Source organism: Mycteria americana, chromosome 6 (genome assembly GCF_035582795.1).
Source record: "Mycteria americana isolate JAX WOST 10 ecotype Jacksonville Zoo and Gardens chromosome 6, USCA_MyAme_1.0, whole genome shotgun sequence".
NCBI lineage: Eukaryota > Metazoa > Chordata > Aves > Ciconiiformes > Ciconiidae > Mycteria > Mycteria americana.
The window spans coordinates 14,024,625-14,040,373 of record NC_134370.1 but is presented as its reverse complement, the minus strand read 5'-3'; the positions used below and the strand labels follow the sequence as shown (position 1 = coordinate 14,040,373).

The window sequence follows — 15,749 nt, the reverse complement described above, 5'->3', positions numbered from 1 at the left end:
CCAACCTAGGTGGTTGGAACAACAGCAAAATATGTCATTATGTGTAACTGGAAAAAAGATCACAACCACATAGGAAGTCTGTGGCAAAGTAGGAACCTTGCAGGTCTCCCAAGATACCTTCCAGTGCCTTTAGTACAACAGAATTCTTTCTTCAGTGAACCTCACAGTCTACATCTTGGGTGTTTGTGTTTCATCCTTTTCATAAGTAGTTAATTTATGATTAAATCCAAAGACATAAATAAAATCCATGGTGTGTCTAGAAAAAGGACTTCAGCATCTTGGATCACAGACAACTTTCCCCTTCCATTTGCCTTGATAATATGCAGGGTGCTTAGCTCTTCATAAACTCCATTTAGGTAAAAGTCATTACTTTAACATGAATAAGAACCACATTTTCAGCACACTACTTAAGAGGAAAGGCATAAGGGATATTTATCCTTGTATTTCACGGCCTAAACAAAAATATTCCTCATCTAATACCTGGAGGGAATATCATTCTGCAGCGTAGCACTGGAGCTAATTCTGAGTTTGAAGAAGTTTAAGTTAGTTTCTGACTACTTCTTGAGACAGCCTATCAAGCCAGAGAGATGACTGGTCACTTCCAGTGCTTTTCTTTCCCTTCTCAGCCCAAGATATCCTCCCTCGTGAGTCTGAAGGGGATGCACATTTCCTTGAGCTCCATTTACTATTCCTTCATTAAAATGACAATCACCCAGCCATCTCCTGGGGGACTTGCTGAAGCTGATTGACTTTTCAAGCTGTTCCCACTTTATCGATCTTCTGTCTGAAAAAATTCCAACAGGTTTATTTTCCCAAGACAAAGTGTTTTGTGTTAGATGAGCTTCTGAGTGCCGAGTGCAAAAGATGACAGGAAAAGGAGGCTTTTCTAGGGTAAAATTAAGCTTGAACTAACTGCGCTTTGAAAGATATCAGGCAATGAGGTCTTAGGACATGATAGTGCAGGAACAATCAATTGTGTGCTTTCTGAGCTGCCCACAACTCACAAGCAGTTGGTGGGGAAGAGGGGGATCCCTATGTTGAGCATCTGCCGTATGGATCACAACTATTTATTAACCTTGATAATAAACAGCAAGCTTACCTCTTTGGGAAGTCTATGTACACACAAGCCTAGACCTCAGTGTCTGCATTTTGCAGACATGCTAACTAGAATCGAGGTTGTTAATCCTCATGCTCAGGTAATGAATAAGACTCACACTCAACCAGTGCTAGTATGAAATATCTACATGCAGTGTAGCACTGGATTTAACTGTATTATTAGAGGCTTAATCCAGCTGATCTGATTGTTGCCCAAGCAAAGAAACTGGGTGACAGATGACTGGTTTCTTCCATTTTTGCACTTATATCCCTGTCCTTATATTTCTCAACCAAAATTCTCTGCTCTGAGGAAGTAGGAGAGGATGTAGTGGCATAACCTGACTGTCTGGATGAGAAAGGAAGAGAGTCATTTGGTACCATTCAGAACAACCTTAGTTTATTGCCCAGGGACCCAGCTGTATAACCAGGCCACCCTGCAAAGCAAGTGGTGCAACCTACATAAAGGCACTGTCAGCTATGTAATCCAGCCTGAGAGCTCCTTCTGTCTTGTGAATTATGATGTCTGTGTTATGACATGCTAAAAAATGTTAGTGTATGGTTCAGAAGGCTGGGAGGGTTTGCAGGCCCTGTCATGGATATCTCAGTGGTAACTGGAATGGATAAGCCTCAAAGGATTCAGGAAGGGGCTGATTTTATGTATTGTTTTATTTATTTATTTATTCATCGTATTGAAAGAGAGCTAGTGCTGGAGACTGTTCTGGTGGAAAAATGACATTGCAAAAAACATGTTCAGAGCAATATTAGCCTGAGACGTATTTGTGGTTTTTATGACTCCAAATTCTCTTTGCTTCTTAAGAAAACCAAACTTGCACTATTGCTTTGTCTTGTCTGTGCAGGTTGAAACTTCAGAAGTTTCTTAGAAATGCAGAATTCTCACAAATGCAAAATGCTACCATCCTCTTGTTAATGTTGCTATTAGTCTGTATGTTTATAGATATATGTAGGTATAGTGGGTCCTGACCTTTATTGTGTAAATTTGTGTAGATCTGCCCATATTATTCATTCACTTGAATATAATAGGGTCACATTGACTTAAACTAATTGAAGATCTGGTGCTGTCTTATTAGTTGTAGAAAAGTAGCATGTAGAGGCTCTCAGTCATGTTGTGACTGGAAGTGATGATGTGTTCCTAAGTCTAGAAGGGACTTCTTGCATTGCCAGTCCTTAACTGTCTCAGGTGGCTGCATCTCATGAACTTTTTATTTTTTTGGGGAATGGTAAGAGCCAATCTTTTCCCAGGAAGCTAAGTTAACTAAATGGGAAACTACAGTGCTGAGTAGCCTTGCCTGGGGTCAGGCAGGATTTCTGTGGTATTTATGTTCACGTTGTTGGGTGTGCTGCTGGGGGTAGTAACCTTTGTGGGCCACAAGCAGGGGAGTTGCAGGTAGACATAAGGCTTGTGGGAGAGGGGTCAGTTGAGGTAGGGAATGGAACATGTTGCAGGCTGACTGTAAAAGTTGGCTTGGGAATTGTCTGCAATTTTTTATATCTGTGTCTAAGGAACTGGACTAAACTACCTCCATCGCTGCCCGCTTTTTTACCTACATCAGTTTTGCAAAGATTTGCTGATACTTTGAAAAAGTTAGCATGCCTTGTGTTACATTAGAGTTGACTCAGGTTCATCTAATGTCCTGACAGTACTGCCTACCGCTGATCCCAAAACAGGCAGACAGTGTCAAAGGCAACTTTCTGGTAAATCCTGGCCACAGCCACCATCCCAGGGGGCACGGGCAGACACTGATGTTAGTATCCCCAGCTGGGAAACTGAGATTTGAGTCATCTGTCCCCCTCTCTTAGAAGGGTGAGGTGACCTACTGTCAGGGTAGTTTGTATTTGCCCAGTGTGTACTTACTCTCTGAGTGGTTGGAAGGACTTCTTTGTCATCCACATCTAGCACAGAAATACAGAGTTTGGTGATGGGGCAGTTCCATAGTCTCCCCTCGACATTTTGTTCAATACACATTTAAGCGGAGTTCCAGTTTAAATGCACGTAATAGCATGGATGTTAAACCGAACCTCTACAATTCCTTCAGAAAACCCTACATTCAAAGCACTTTCCTTTTGCTACAAAATAATGCAGATTAAAATGATTAGCTACTAAAGAGAATCATTACAGAAGCATTTTTAGCTATAGTAATAAAAGTAGAAAAGGCCTGGGAAGGGCCTTGTTTCTAATTAATAATCTAATTAGTATCTGATTAATTAATGAGGCTTTGTCATCAAAGCTGCCTTTTATCTTTGAGGCGATTAAAGCGTCCTCTAGACCAAATTTCTTGAATGTCTTGATAAGGCCATCTTTGCTGAGTCAGTCAAGTGCTTGGAATCAAATCAGTATGCTGCCTTATCAGGGATGCATAAAACACCTCTTTGGAAAATTAGAATACATCAGAATCAAGAACACGATAAATATGTCAGATCTTTTAGACAGTACAAATGGGAAGTGAGTAATGATGAGGTGTAGTTCTTCAGAGCTATACAAAAGTAATGCTTTTACATAGATTTCACAGTAGTGAAATGACCAGAACAGAAAAAGGAGAGGCCTTTGTGAAGCCAGACTGTCTTAGCTCCAGATTGCCCCTGTTTCATGGCAACTGAACTGTGTCTTGGGTGGTGTCTGCAGGGATGTGGTGTTCTAGTCCCAGGTCAGAAGCAGTAAGATAATGATTCAGATTCTGATGTCCTTGCTGAGGCTGCCGATGTGGATATTACATGATGCCTGTACAGCTTTCATGTTTGTGCTTCTGTGCACAATTTCTACCAGTGGGCATCGACTTTGCCTGGCCACGATAGGGATCGCCAGCAGGTCATCAATGGTGTCATGGGGCAAGTATGCAATGAAGGGAAGTGCTTATCCCAGCTTTTGAGGAGAAGCCATTTCACATTTCTTCAGGTCTTTGTTTGTATTCTTGATTCTGCCAGCAACCATTGGGAAATCCACATCACATTTCTCTGCTTGTCTCTGCTCTCTTCACTTTGTAATGCTATAGAGTATGTATGGCACAGTGGAGTCCTGATATCGTTTGGCACCTCCTTCTAGCAGCAATTCTCATACATATCCCCGCAGAATAACAACATTTAAAACATAGATCACTGGTACATTACAAGAAATTATGAACTTTTCATCTCAGGCAGGATGACGGAGGTCCTTCCCTTAATTTGTACTGCCAGCTCAGCGCATGAACTCTTCTAATCCATTTAGTGTGAGATACGCCTCACCTTGTTCTAGCCATCTAACAGTTGAGTGTGTGTTGGTTGCTCTGGTCTTCCTTTACATTGGAGGGAGGAAGACACCTGTCATGGTTTAGCCCCAGTTGGCAACTCAGCACCACAGAGACGCTCGGTCACCCTCCGCACCCTGGTGGGATGGGGGGGAGAATCTGAAGAGCAAAAGTAAGAAAACTCGTGAGTTCAGATAAGAACAATTTAATGACTGAAGTAAAATAAAATAAAAATAATAAATTGTAAAGAAAAGGAAAACAATGGGAGAGAGAGAGGAACAAAACCCAAGAAAAATCAAGTGATGCAACTGCTCACCACCTGCCGACCGATGCCCAGCCGGTCCCTGAGCAGTGATTGCTGCCCCCCAGCCAACTCCCCCAGTTTATATACTGAGCATGACATCATAAGGTATGGAATAGCCCTTTGGCCACTGTGGGTCTGCTGTCCTGGCTATGGTCTCTCCCAGCTTCTTGTGCACCTGGCAGAGCATGGGAAGCTGAAAAGTCCTTGACTGGTGTAAACATTACTTAGCAACAACTAAAACATCAGTATGTTATCAACATTATTTTCATACTAAATCCAAAACACAGCACTATACCAGCTACAAGGAAGAAAAGTAACTCTATCCCAGCCGAAACCAGGACAGCACCTTAAGAGAGCAATACATCCTCACCTATTTTAGGATGAATGAGTCATTCTCTGAAGTTAACATTCTCTGTCTATAGTTAGAGAGAAAATGTGGACAGGCTTGGAGGCTAGAGTTAAATACCTAGTTTGTAGGTAGCTAAATTTAAGATGAGATAAATGGCCATGGTATAGAGAAGATGGAGTCATACTTATAGCTGGGGAAGTAGAGTTATTTTAGTATTGCAGTAGGAGGCACCAATCTTTGTTGCTTTTGTGTCTCCTTATTGTGGGCTATTCTGCAGCAGAATATAAAGTGATGCTTAGTAACCACTACACCTGCAGCCTGCTGATGGTGAATGCTATTTAGACACGCAATGGCATATTGTTCTGGATAGCCAGTGATTGCTGGAGATATCCAAAGCACCACCGTGTCCCTACAGGACAAGTAGAACAAGAATGATGCAAACATATGGCTTTCATGTTAGTCCCCCACTGTCCCTGTAGGCTAAATATAGAAAAGCTACATCTCTAGAGACTGTTCATGCCCATCTGAGTAGTCATCTCCACTAAGGCAGGACTGGTGTAAACGGTCCCCCTGCCTCGTGGGATAATGATCAAATGAAACACTGATGAGCAATCAGCCACTAGAAATGTGACTGACATTCACATCTCCTGTGCTTTATTGCCCGTAAATCCAGAGGTGGAATATTCTATATCCTTTTGTCCAACCTCTGAGACATCCAGAGTCCTCCCAAAGGCTCATATTGACTAAACAAGAGAGGATACCTCTCCTGTCAGAAATAAAAAAGAAGAGAAGACTCTGCAAGAAAAAAAGAAGCCGCCACTGTTCCTAGTTAACTTCTATCTCCTTCATTTTGAACTGTGAATCACAATGACTAATGCATCATGGCAGCTCATTTTGCCTTGCCAGTCTCCATTGTACATTATAAATTAAAATTTATCAACAAAGGTCATCTTCAAGTCTTTCAGAAGTTTGGTGATGGGAATTCCCATTAATCAAAAAAGAAAGGGGGTGGAGGAAGGGTGCTGGTATTATAATAGAAATTGGGGTGGGTATTCTGCTGTGTAGATGACATGCAAACTAAAAGGAAAAAAAATAATTTTCCAACAGAAATTACCAAAACTATGATCTGCTTGAACTTCTTTCTCCCCAGGGGGATCTCTCATTTTAGGTACTTTTTAAACTTTGTGGAACTGAAAGTCCCCTAGAACTCATGGATTACAATTCCAGAAGTACTGAGGATGTAAAACGCTGTACAGGATGGCAGAAGGTGGTTTTTATTTAGGTATTTTTAAATACTCTGGGGGTTTGTTGATATACTTGGATACTTTTGATACTTTTTTTTTTTGGATACTTTTTTTTTTTAAAGAAAGATCTTCCTGTTAAAGTTTGGTCTCTGAAGCATCCATGAAAAAAGATGTAATTGGACTAGAAAGAGTAGTCATAGGATGACCAGAGATATTAATAAGTCGTACAAGGAGTGGCTAAATAAACGAGGAGTCTTCAGACTGGAAAAAAAAAATCTGTGGAGAATATGACAACAATCAGTGAAATCACAAATGGCAGCATGGGGCTCCATGGTTTCATTCTTGTTAAGTGGTAGCAATGGGCTCTGAAATATATTATCGAGTTAAAATGAAAGGGAGCTTCTCTTTATACAGCACATAGTTGTGGTGTTTATTAACATGTGATAATGAAGTTGCCAAGTTTCCCTGTGGGGTTAGACAGATTTATGGAACTAAAAGCCCACTGAGGGCTCTTGCACATAAAGGCATCATGTTCAATTTAGGAAGTCCGTGATATTGCTGTAGGCTAGGAAAATACACCAGGAAGCAGTACCATATGCTTTCTCAGTTTCTGTTCACTTCCCCAGACTTTCATTGTTGTCCTTAGTTTTCTTTAGTGGGATGGGGACAAAGGGAGGCAGTCGGTTCTGTTTGTAGTTATAAAATATTCTGACTTTATATTTATTACAGTCACTCTAAAATCTTGGTTGGCTAAAAGCAAGCTCTCAGTAGAGCAAATGTTGTGCTCTGCTAGGTGAAAGATTCACAGAGTACAGATACTTGGATTTCCTTGGTTAGTAAGTAGGCACAGCCCAACATGGCTGTTGGGTTTTTGTTTGTTTGGGCTTTTTGTTTGTGTTTTCTTTTTGTTGTTGTTGTTGTTGTCGTCAGAAAAAAGTATCCTTGTGTGTGACCAGGTCAGCTAGACAGGCTTGCACTGGTAAGAGTGGATCTTTCTGGGAACTGCCTCATTGTAAGTCAAATTAGGGTCCACTGCTGCAGGCTGGGAGCTGGACCTGGGCTCCCCTGGTTGCCTTGAGGTTGGGAATGATATAGTCCTGGAGAGGCAGAGAAGGAGAGCCCGGGGAGCTGGGCTAGCAGCAACGGGTCGCCCCACATCTGCTGCTTCTGGGGGAGCATTGCTAGACTTGCACCCATTCCCTGCCTTGGCAGTGGCAGCAGTCACCCTGCTTTTCCTGAGCTCCAGCTGGGGCTGGATTAGCTGCAGGGCCAACTCTGTGTTTCTGGCCTAGGCATTTGGCTGCCCCAGGCAGACTCTGGCTTTGTCTGGGCTCCTAAGCAGCCCTAATAGAGGAAAGGTTGCTTCTCTCTTTTGTATCTAAACATGAAAAATGCTTTGGGAGTGGAAGATGTTCAGCCACCAACAGCCATAGTCACCAAAAGCCATGAACTAGTGTAAAATGTTTAGTTTATTGATCGTGCCCCTGTACTCAGCACTGGTGAGGCTGCACCTCGAATACTGTGTTCAGTTTTGGGCCCCCCACTACAAGAGAGACATTGAGGTGCTGGAGCGTGTCCAGAGAAGGGCAAGGAAGCTGGGGAAGGGTCTGGAGCACAAGTCTTATGAGGAGCGGCTGAGGGAGCTGGGGTTGTTTAGCCTGGAGAAAAGGAGGCTGAGGGGAGACCTTATGGCTCTCTACAACTGCCTGAAAGGAGGTTGTAGAGAGGTGGGGTCGGTCTCTTCTCCCAGGTAACAAGCCATAGGACAAGAGGAAATGGCCTCAAGTTGCACCAGGGGAGGTTTAGACTGGATATTAGGAAATTTTACTTCACTGAAAGGGTTATCAAGCATTGGAACAGGCTGCCCAGGGAAGTGGTTGAGTCGCCTTCCCTGGAAGTATTTAAAAGCCGTTTGGATGAGGTGCTTAGGGACATGGTATAGTGGTGGTCTTGGTAGTGTTAGGTTAACAGTTGGACTTGATGATCTTAAAGGTCTTTTCCAACCTACACGATTCTGTGATTCTGTGAAAATGTTCAACAAGGAAGAAAAGGAATAATCTCAAAGAGTTCAGAGAGGCAGGGCCAGAGCATGCTAAATGACTGATATCCTTTCGAAGAGGCGCAGCCCTCTGCCCTGCTTGTAAGTGAGTGGGACCAGCTTCCCCCGTGGTGCGGTAGTTATTGTGCAGTTGGCCTGGTTCCTGATTTCGGACTCTGTTCTCCAGTAAGAACCCATTTAGCCATTTGGTGCAAAGCAGTGTGGTGGGGTTAGTGCTGAGCCAGCTTTTGCATGAGTCCTGAACCACTTATGGTCACTAGGGTAGCTGTCCAAAGGGGTTTACAGCTGGGGCTACCGCAGGGGGTGGTCAAGCTGGGCTCTGACTCAGGAGGGGTCTCTTCTCAGTGTGTCATAGCTTCAGAAAGGCCTTTATCTCAGGGAGGGTAATTTGGGGGGCAGGTAGGGGAAGGGAGAGACAGAAACAAATTGTTTCACAAGCAATGGAAGTTTGGCAGCCTGACTTCTTGTGTTGCGCAGTTGGGTTCTTTGTAGTGTATTAATATGTGAGCTGTGTTTGAACCCTGCATCTGGATGGTTCAGAGAGATGTGCCTGCTCTCATGTCTCCTGGGATTAGGTTTCATGCTGCAGCTTTTCTCTGAGTGCTAATAAGTTTGCTCTCCTTTTGCTGGCTGCTGGTTTTCATGAAACTTGTAGAAACTTTGTTCCTCTCGGGTTTTGTTTCTCTGTCAAACCGGGAGAAAATTGGCCAACGGGTAAAAACAAGAAGTTGTTTGGGGGGTATGGAGAGACAGGCACACTGCAGGCAGACAGTTTGCAGGCACATGAGAAGAGAAGCAAATGTTAATCTGGGCTGTGTGTGTTCCTGTTGCTCTCTGAAGTGCACAGAGAGTCGGGATATTCTCCTGCTCATTTAAGCAGAGCTGTGCCCCCCACGCAGTTCTCAACGTGTGGCTGCGGGTGTGTGTGTAGCAGGACTCTGATCTGCAGATGAATGTATAAGCTTTAGTATCTTAGGAAAAAGGCTGAGAATCTAAAATCAGAACCATACCTGCTCCTTCTCCACACACAGTCAGGGAGAGTCACAGGCGCAGAGGAGAAACCCCCTGACGGGAGAGCTGGTGGCACATGTATGCTCCAGGAGGTTGACTTGTCCCTCCCAGCCATCCAGTGCTGGCATTTGCAGCTCTTTTGCTTCTGAGAGACTGATACATATTTTATAGCCTATCTCCATAGCTGAGTAGCTGAGACTGAAAACAAACAAAACCTCCTTTCTCTGCCCGACAGAGCCCTGAGATAGAAACCATCTGAGAGTAGGACTTCTCTAAAAGCTATTCAGATGGCATTCTCTCTGCCTCTCCACACCTCTACTTCATATCCCTGGGACGAGCAAATCTTATCACAGTATTAAAGTCTGCTGGCTCAGGCCTGTTTGTCGGATTCACAGGGAAGCTCAAGCTCAGACCTACAGGAAGAAGATGGATTTTGTTAGCTCTTGGTGCCCTGAGTGATGACCAGGTTTGGTAGGGAGACGCTTCTCTGCCTGGGTGCGCCCCTTGAGCCCTGCTCTGCCAGACTGTGGGACAGCACTTGCAGCAATGGTTGAAACACGTCGTGGCCCGTCAGGGGAGGGCAGTGGAATCAAGGAGGTGATTTTGTTTCCCAACTGTTTATGATAGAATATGATTATGAGAGAATTTACAGTCATCCAATAAATTATTTACATTATAAACCTTGCTTTTCCAAAGGGACTATGTAGAATTCGGTGCCACAGTGTGTTCAGGGAAAGCCCACATTTATTTGACTATATGAATGAAACTTGTATTGTACGGGATTAAGTGTTTCTTCATGTTAACCAAGACTAGCAAAGAGATTCTTCCTCATGGCTGGTACGAACCACTAGTTATAAACACCAAAAAGCTGAATTGGAGTAGACAAATGTCCATTCAAGCCTGGACTACCCCTTGAGTTTTACTGCTTTTCACTGGGCAGCCTTTGTTGGGGTATTGCCAGCAGCTTGGTTTGCAGGATGTAAAGCAGGATAGAGGGGACAATGAAATGCTGTAAGATCAATGTATAAGGACAGTTGTAACAGTTTCTGTGCTACCAGCGGTGTAATGAGATGCAAAAATTTGTTTTATGAAAGCATTGTTAATAATACATTTATGTATACACATGTATGTGTGTGTATGGTTAGAAGCAATCTGCAAATATCAACCTGAGGCTGAAGGCAATAACAGCCTTCCAAGATGGTGAGACTCTAGTGATGGCTTCAATGGAGCAACCCAGAGGAGAACCAGCTAGGCAGGATCAGTTGGCCATAAAAGGCCCAACCAAAGTTAAAGCAGGCATTTGGGGCGTGACTCATGGAAACAGTCTTTTGTATCACTGAGTCTTTTGTCATTTTGATATAACTACAACCTTTCTTCCCCTCCACTCCTTTAATAATGTGCTTTGAAGTGGATCCTATTCTGACCAAAGGAATGGGAGAAAACATGGTATCCAGTCTCTTTGTAGTGTCAAGCAACTGTAAGGACATGTGGGCTAGTTAATTTGCAGTTAGAAGTCTTTGACTGCAAAGATAAGTAATTAGTAAAGGAGAAGGGTTCAAGTTAAGATTAAAAGTTGAGCCAGAACTGTTCTGTTCCACCTGTGGGTCTCTTCAGATGTTCAGGCTTGGGTTGCTAAAATTAGGCAGCCAACTTTTCTTTTTTTTTTTTTGGTAAATACTTGTTTTCAAATTAGGCAGTTTGGTGGTAGGAGTTTAGCAGGTTTGAGTATTGAGCCATACACTAGATGATTATAGAAGCTGAAACGGCTAATTGTAGATGTCTGCTTTTGAAAAAATGAACCATTACCTATGCAAGCTTTCAGTTTCTTCATCTCTAGAATAAAGATAATATTTCCCAGTATGGCCCTTGGGACTTTGTTAGTTTGAATGGATTAACACGAGACAAAAGCTTCAGATTCTTTGGATGGGAAAGTGCTATGGAAATACAGTACATTATTGTGATATCCTTTGAGACGTTTCTGTGAAGCCAGTGGTGACTGTCATGATAATAAAGAAAGCCTTAGAGAAGCTAACGAAATAGTGATCCTACTTCCTTTCTAGCTATTCTTTGAAAGGGCAAATGCAACGAGTGATAATGGTTTAATGAGAAAGAGTCATTAGGGCATCCAGCCTGCATCTTTAGAAGTGCAAGGCATTTTGGGAGATCTGAAAATGACGCAGAGAACAAAACCAAAGTAGCTCTGTCAGAATATTAAACTGTTATTTGTATTCTCTTTGAATGCTGATTGAAACCAGTGGTCTCTTTCCCTGGCTGGTGGCTGGTACATGTGTAGTCCCGAATGTGGCTTGTTCGGAGCTTCATTGCTGTTGGAAGTGTGAGATCAATGAAGTACCTCAGTGCTTGCCCTCTGTGTGTTACCCTCTGCTTAGAGCTTAGTGTTACTTGAGGATTCCTGACCTGTTGAATTTGCATGTACAGGAGGCCTTGTGTAGTGGAATTAATTGGGCTGGATTATTCAGTTTTATTAATTCAGCTGCTTCACTTTCAAGCTTGGCTGGAGGGGGAAAGCTGCTAGGTTTTTTGTGTGGTATTGATACCTAGCAAGACAAGAGCTTCAGATTCTTTGGATGGGAAAGTGCTATGGAAATACAGTATTTACATAGGAATTACATTATTGTAATATCCTTTGGGATATCTCTGTGAAGCCTAGCAAGTGTCAATACTATGCATTAGTACAAAAGAGTATTAAGTGTAAATAGAGCTGGTATTCGCTCTATTTTAGTATTAAAGAGCTAAACCAGAACACAAGGAAGTTGTTTAAGACCTGAAGCACCCCGACTGCTGAGTGTTCAAAGGAGGAAGGTTGGTTCAACCCATTTAAGGAAAGAACCAGTTTGCAAAACATTTAGGAATTGTGCTTGAAAGAAAGATGCACAGAAGCAAATGTGTTGGAGCTACATCAGTGATAAAACAAGCTTTTGACTTCATGGTTCCTACTACTTGGAAGCCTGAAACCAGCTGTCTGGTTTTGCGGCATGGCCTTTTCGATGCCATTCGGGACTCCACTAGCAGCAAGGAAACCAGCGGAGCGGGGTGTAGATTCTGGCGCTGCTCAGTTTCTGCAGCCACTTGAGTGGCAGCCTGGAGCCACTGGGCACAGCGGCACTGTTCCCTGTGGTGCCAGAAGGGTGACTTGGGCCATTTCTCTGCCAGACAGACAAGGAGCAGAGGATGGGTCTCAGGCAGAACCACAAAGCTGCAGATGCTGGAGGCTTGCTGAACTTAGAAAATCAGAAAATTACTGGAGCTAGTTACTGGGAAAGGCACTGAATTGCTACGTGTTCTCTAATGATCTGTTTAGTAAAAAGCGTGATTAGAGAGGAGGGCAGGGGCCATGATTTCTCATCTTAATAAAATTGTAGGTGTGTCCAGGTAGGTTTTTTGTGAGGTTCTTTCCTTGTCCACCTGATAAGGATTGTGCTTCCTCTGTCCATATGATAGAAGCTGTGTAGGGTCGGGAGCCAGGCTCTCCCCACTGTTTGGATGGGGTAGGTGGGCTTTTCATGCAGGTTGTGACACCCCTCCTAAAGCAAGCTGGTGCTGATCGCTCTTCGGGTGTGGGATCCTGTACTAGGTAGCTGTTGATTTGTTCTGGTAGGAAAAACCTTGTTTGTTAGGAAAAGCAGAGTACGAAAACAGCAGAGAAACAAGCAGGGCAAAGTGAGGTTTCAAACATGCCTACAAATGAGGAGGAGGAAGCTACAGAAAACCCTCTGTGATGAAGCAGCCCTTTTCCCCAGTCACGAATGGGTAATACCACCCCCAGATCATCTGCTCCTCCGGGTGGGATTTGCTAGTGTAGGGGCCTGAATCTGTCTCTGTAACTCAGAAAAATTAAATGCCTGGCACAAAGTAGGATGGGGGTGACTGAGGACTCAAGATGCCAGTTTAGGCACATTTTTATCTAGACATGAGTTCAGCTGTTACAATTCTGAGCCACATTTGGATCCCCATCTCCAAGTCAAAAATCAGCCTACTTAAATAAAACTGTTGTTGATGGGTTTAATTTGGATTCTTCTGTTGGATTTGTCTGAAAAGAGAATTTGTGCTAAGGGCGCTGCTGAGATCAGAGTCCTCTCATGTACATATCGTTTGCAATCCCACACTGGCACATGAGAGCAGAGCCTGCCCCCAAAGTCCATCTTCAGGAGTGCACCACAGCTCCCCAGCTCATAGGATCAATTGATGCAGAGACAGACCCTGCCCCAAAGGACTCAAGTTTTCTTCTCTTTTCTGCTAGCCACCCTGAATGAAACACAAACGCTTGAGTTTTTAGGGTAATCATGCTCAAACTGTAACTTTGAGCATCTGTTCACACAGACATTTCCTTCCCCTGAGCTCTAATAACCACATAAATTCTTTTTGTCTCCTCTTTCCTCCAGGTCAACAGACTATGGCACTACCTATGAAAAGCTAAATGACAAAGTAGGCCTGAAGACTGTGCTGAGCTACCTTTATGTCAGTCCTACTAACAAGAGGAAGGTAAGGGAAAGCTATCGAGCCAGTAGCTATAGAAACAAAATTACGGCATTCTGTTCATTCTGAGAGGAATTATGATCCTAAAGTGAAATCTGTTGGTAATTCACAAGAGCTTGAATTTGCTGTCTAAGTTGCAGTAGTGCAATTCCATGGAATCCAGTAGAACTTTGCCTATTTCACTTGTGATGGGGATGGAGCGCTTAATCTCCTGATGAATGTTAGAGAAATAAAAGGGTTGCTTTTATTTGCTTCTGACTGTTACACCTTTAAAGAAGCTGAACTCACACAAATGTTTCTGGGACTCTTGCTTACACTGGCTTTGGCTAATAGACCTCTCCCTGCCTTCTTTGTCTCCTTATTATTAGAAATACTGAGTAAAAGGCACTTATTTTTGCATTTGACTCTTTTCCCCTTTATGCTTTCCCTAGCTAGAAGTTGGAGGTAAAGATGTAAATGACATTTTCATTGGTTACATCATGTAAGGGGGCTGAAAGCAGAATATGCCTGGGCGAGTGGGTGGGAGACCTAAGATTTGATTTGAATGTGTAGGAGAGATGAGGTCATAGCTTTCAAACCCCCTGCTCACGCTTCCCACGTGATGCAATTAGGGCTGCAGCTGGCTCACAGAGCGCAGCCCAGGAGTTACTACTCAGTGCCTTTTTGGTTTAAAATTATTGCCTGTGTTGATTCAAGGGAGGTAGTGTGACAAAGACGCTTTCAGCTACCCACGGAAATAACGTGGGAGGGCTGCAGCACATAGCTAATTGCTGGCAGTGGAGTTGTGTTTGGATGGGGTGCAGCCCATTCGGCTTGATCACTTCCAAACTACCCATCTCCTGTCTCCATCGATATGTTTCCAAACTAGTATTTTGCTACTTGTACCGTTCTTGTTACTACTATTGTGTTTTCCACCACTGGTCAGTCTACAGAGGTTGCAGGATAGATGTGTATTTCAGTGTATGCAACCTTAAGACAATCATAGCTCTGATTACTCTCAGCAACAATATGTGCATGTTTGGATGTATAGAGGAGAGGAAGAATGCAGGGGTTAGCTTATATTTTTTCTGATGCAGAAGCTGAATTATTGTGACAACTACCTTGACTTCCTTTTTCTGAGCAAAATGGAATGAAGATGTTTCGTAATGAGCTCTCCTGGCCTTCACACCCCTCCCATATCGAAGATGGTGGGCACTGAAGAGTTAACTCTTCTTTCTGTTTCCAAAGCAACTCTGCCCACCCAAAATCAGAGGCAATATGCTCAGTTACAAATCCTACGTCACTGGTGTAAAGTCTCCCTCACAAATCGGAGTCTTAGGATATATTATTATCTTCTAGCAATTTCTCAAGCTATCAAGCTTTACAAATTAGCAGTCTTTTCTCTCCGTTTTTTTTTTTTATTAGTAACACCTAAATTTCATCATATAGTGGCATGCAGACCTACCTTTACCTGCTGTTTTCTCATTTCAGATGACAATTTTTAAAAGTTTTTTTTGGTCTTATGTGTTAAGGAAATGATTTCTGGACCTATCTGTCTGTCTTCCCTCTTCTCCTCCCTTCTGAAAAATCTTTTGAACTGGAGAGATGAGGTATAAGGAAAACCCGTAGGAAACCAGCTTCAGTGCTGTCTGCTGTGGGAACAACTTGTTTCCAATCTTTCTACCTCTGCTAAATATATGGGCCCTGTTACTGTGCACGGTTAAATAGCTGGTTTGCCTGAACCCAGAACTGACTCTGCTTTGTTGACCGTCAAAGAAATTCCAAACATCCATGCAGCATGTGAAAAATGCCTGAAGAAGGTGTCACTGGATTGGAACATCTGGGATTTGTCAAATTCAATGTCAGGTTTATTGTCCACCCACCCCCCTTACAGATTCATGAGGTTGTGCACTGCAAAAAATGCACTTGGGTTGTAACCTTCTCCAAGTCTCTCTGGGTGAATATCGTTACA

General features: G+C 43.2%; 1 protein-coding gene across 1 annotated transcript in view; it reads left to right on the top strand.

Annotated features, from left to right (window-relative positions):
• SORCS3 (sortilin related VPS10 domain containing receptor 3) overlaps window positions 1-15,749 on the top strand; it is a 323,256-nt gene that overhangs the window by 138,532 nt on the left and 168,975 nt on the right. The window contains exon 3 of the mRNA XM_075504060.1: window positions 13,705-13,804. Within this exon, the coding sequence (XP_075360175.1) occupies window positions 13,705-13,804 (100 nt within the window). The remainder of the gene's footprint in view (window positions 1-13,704; window positions 13,805-15,749) is intronic.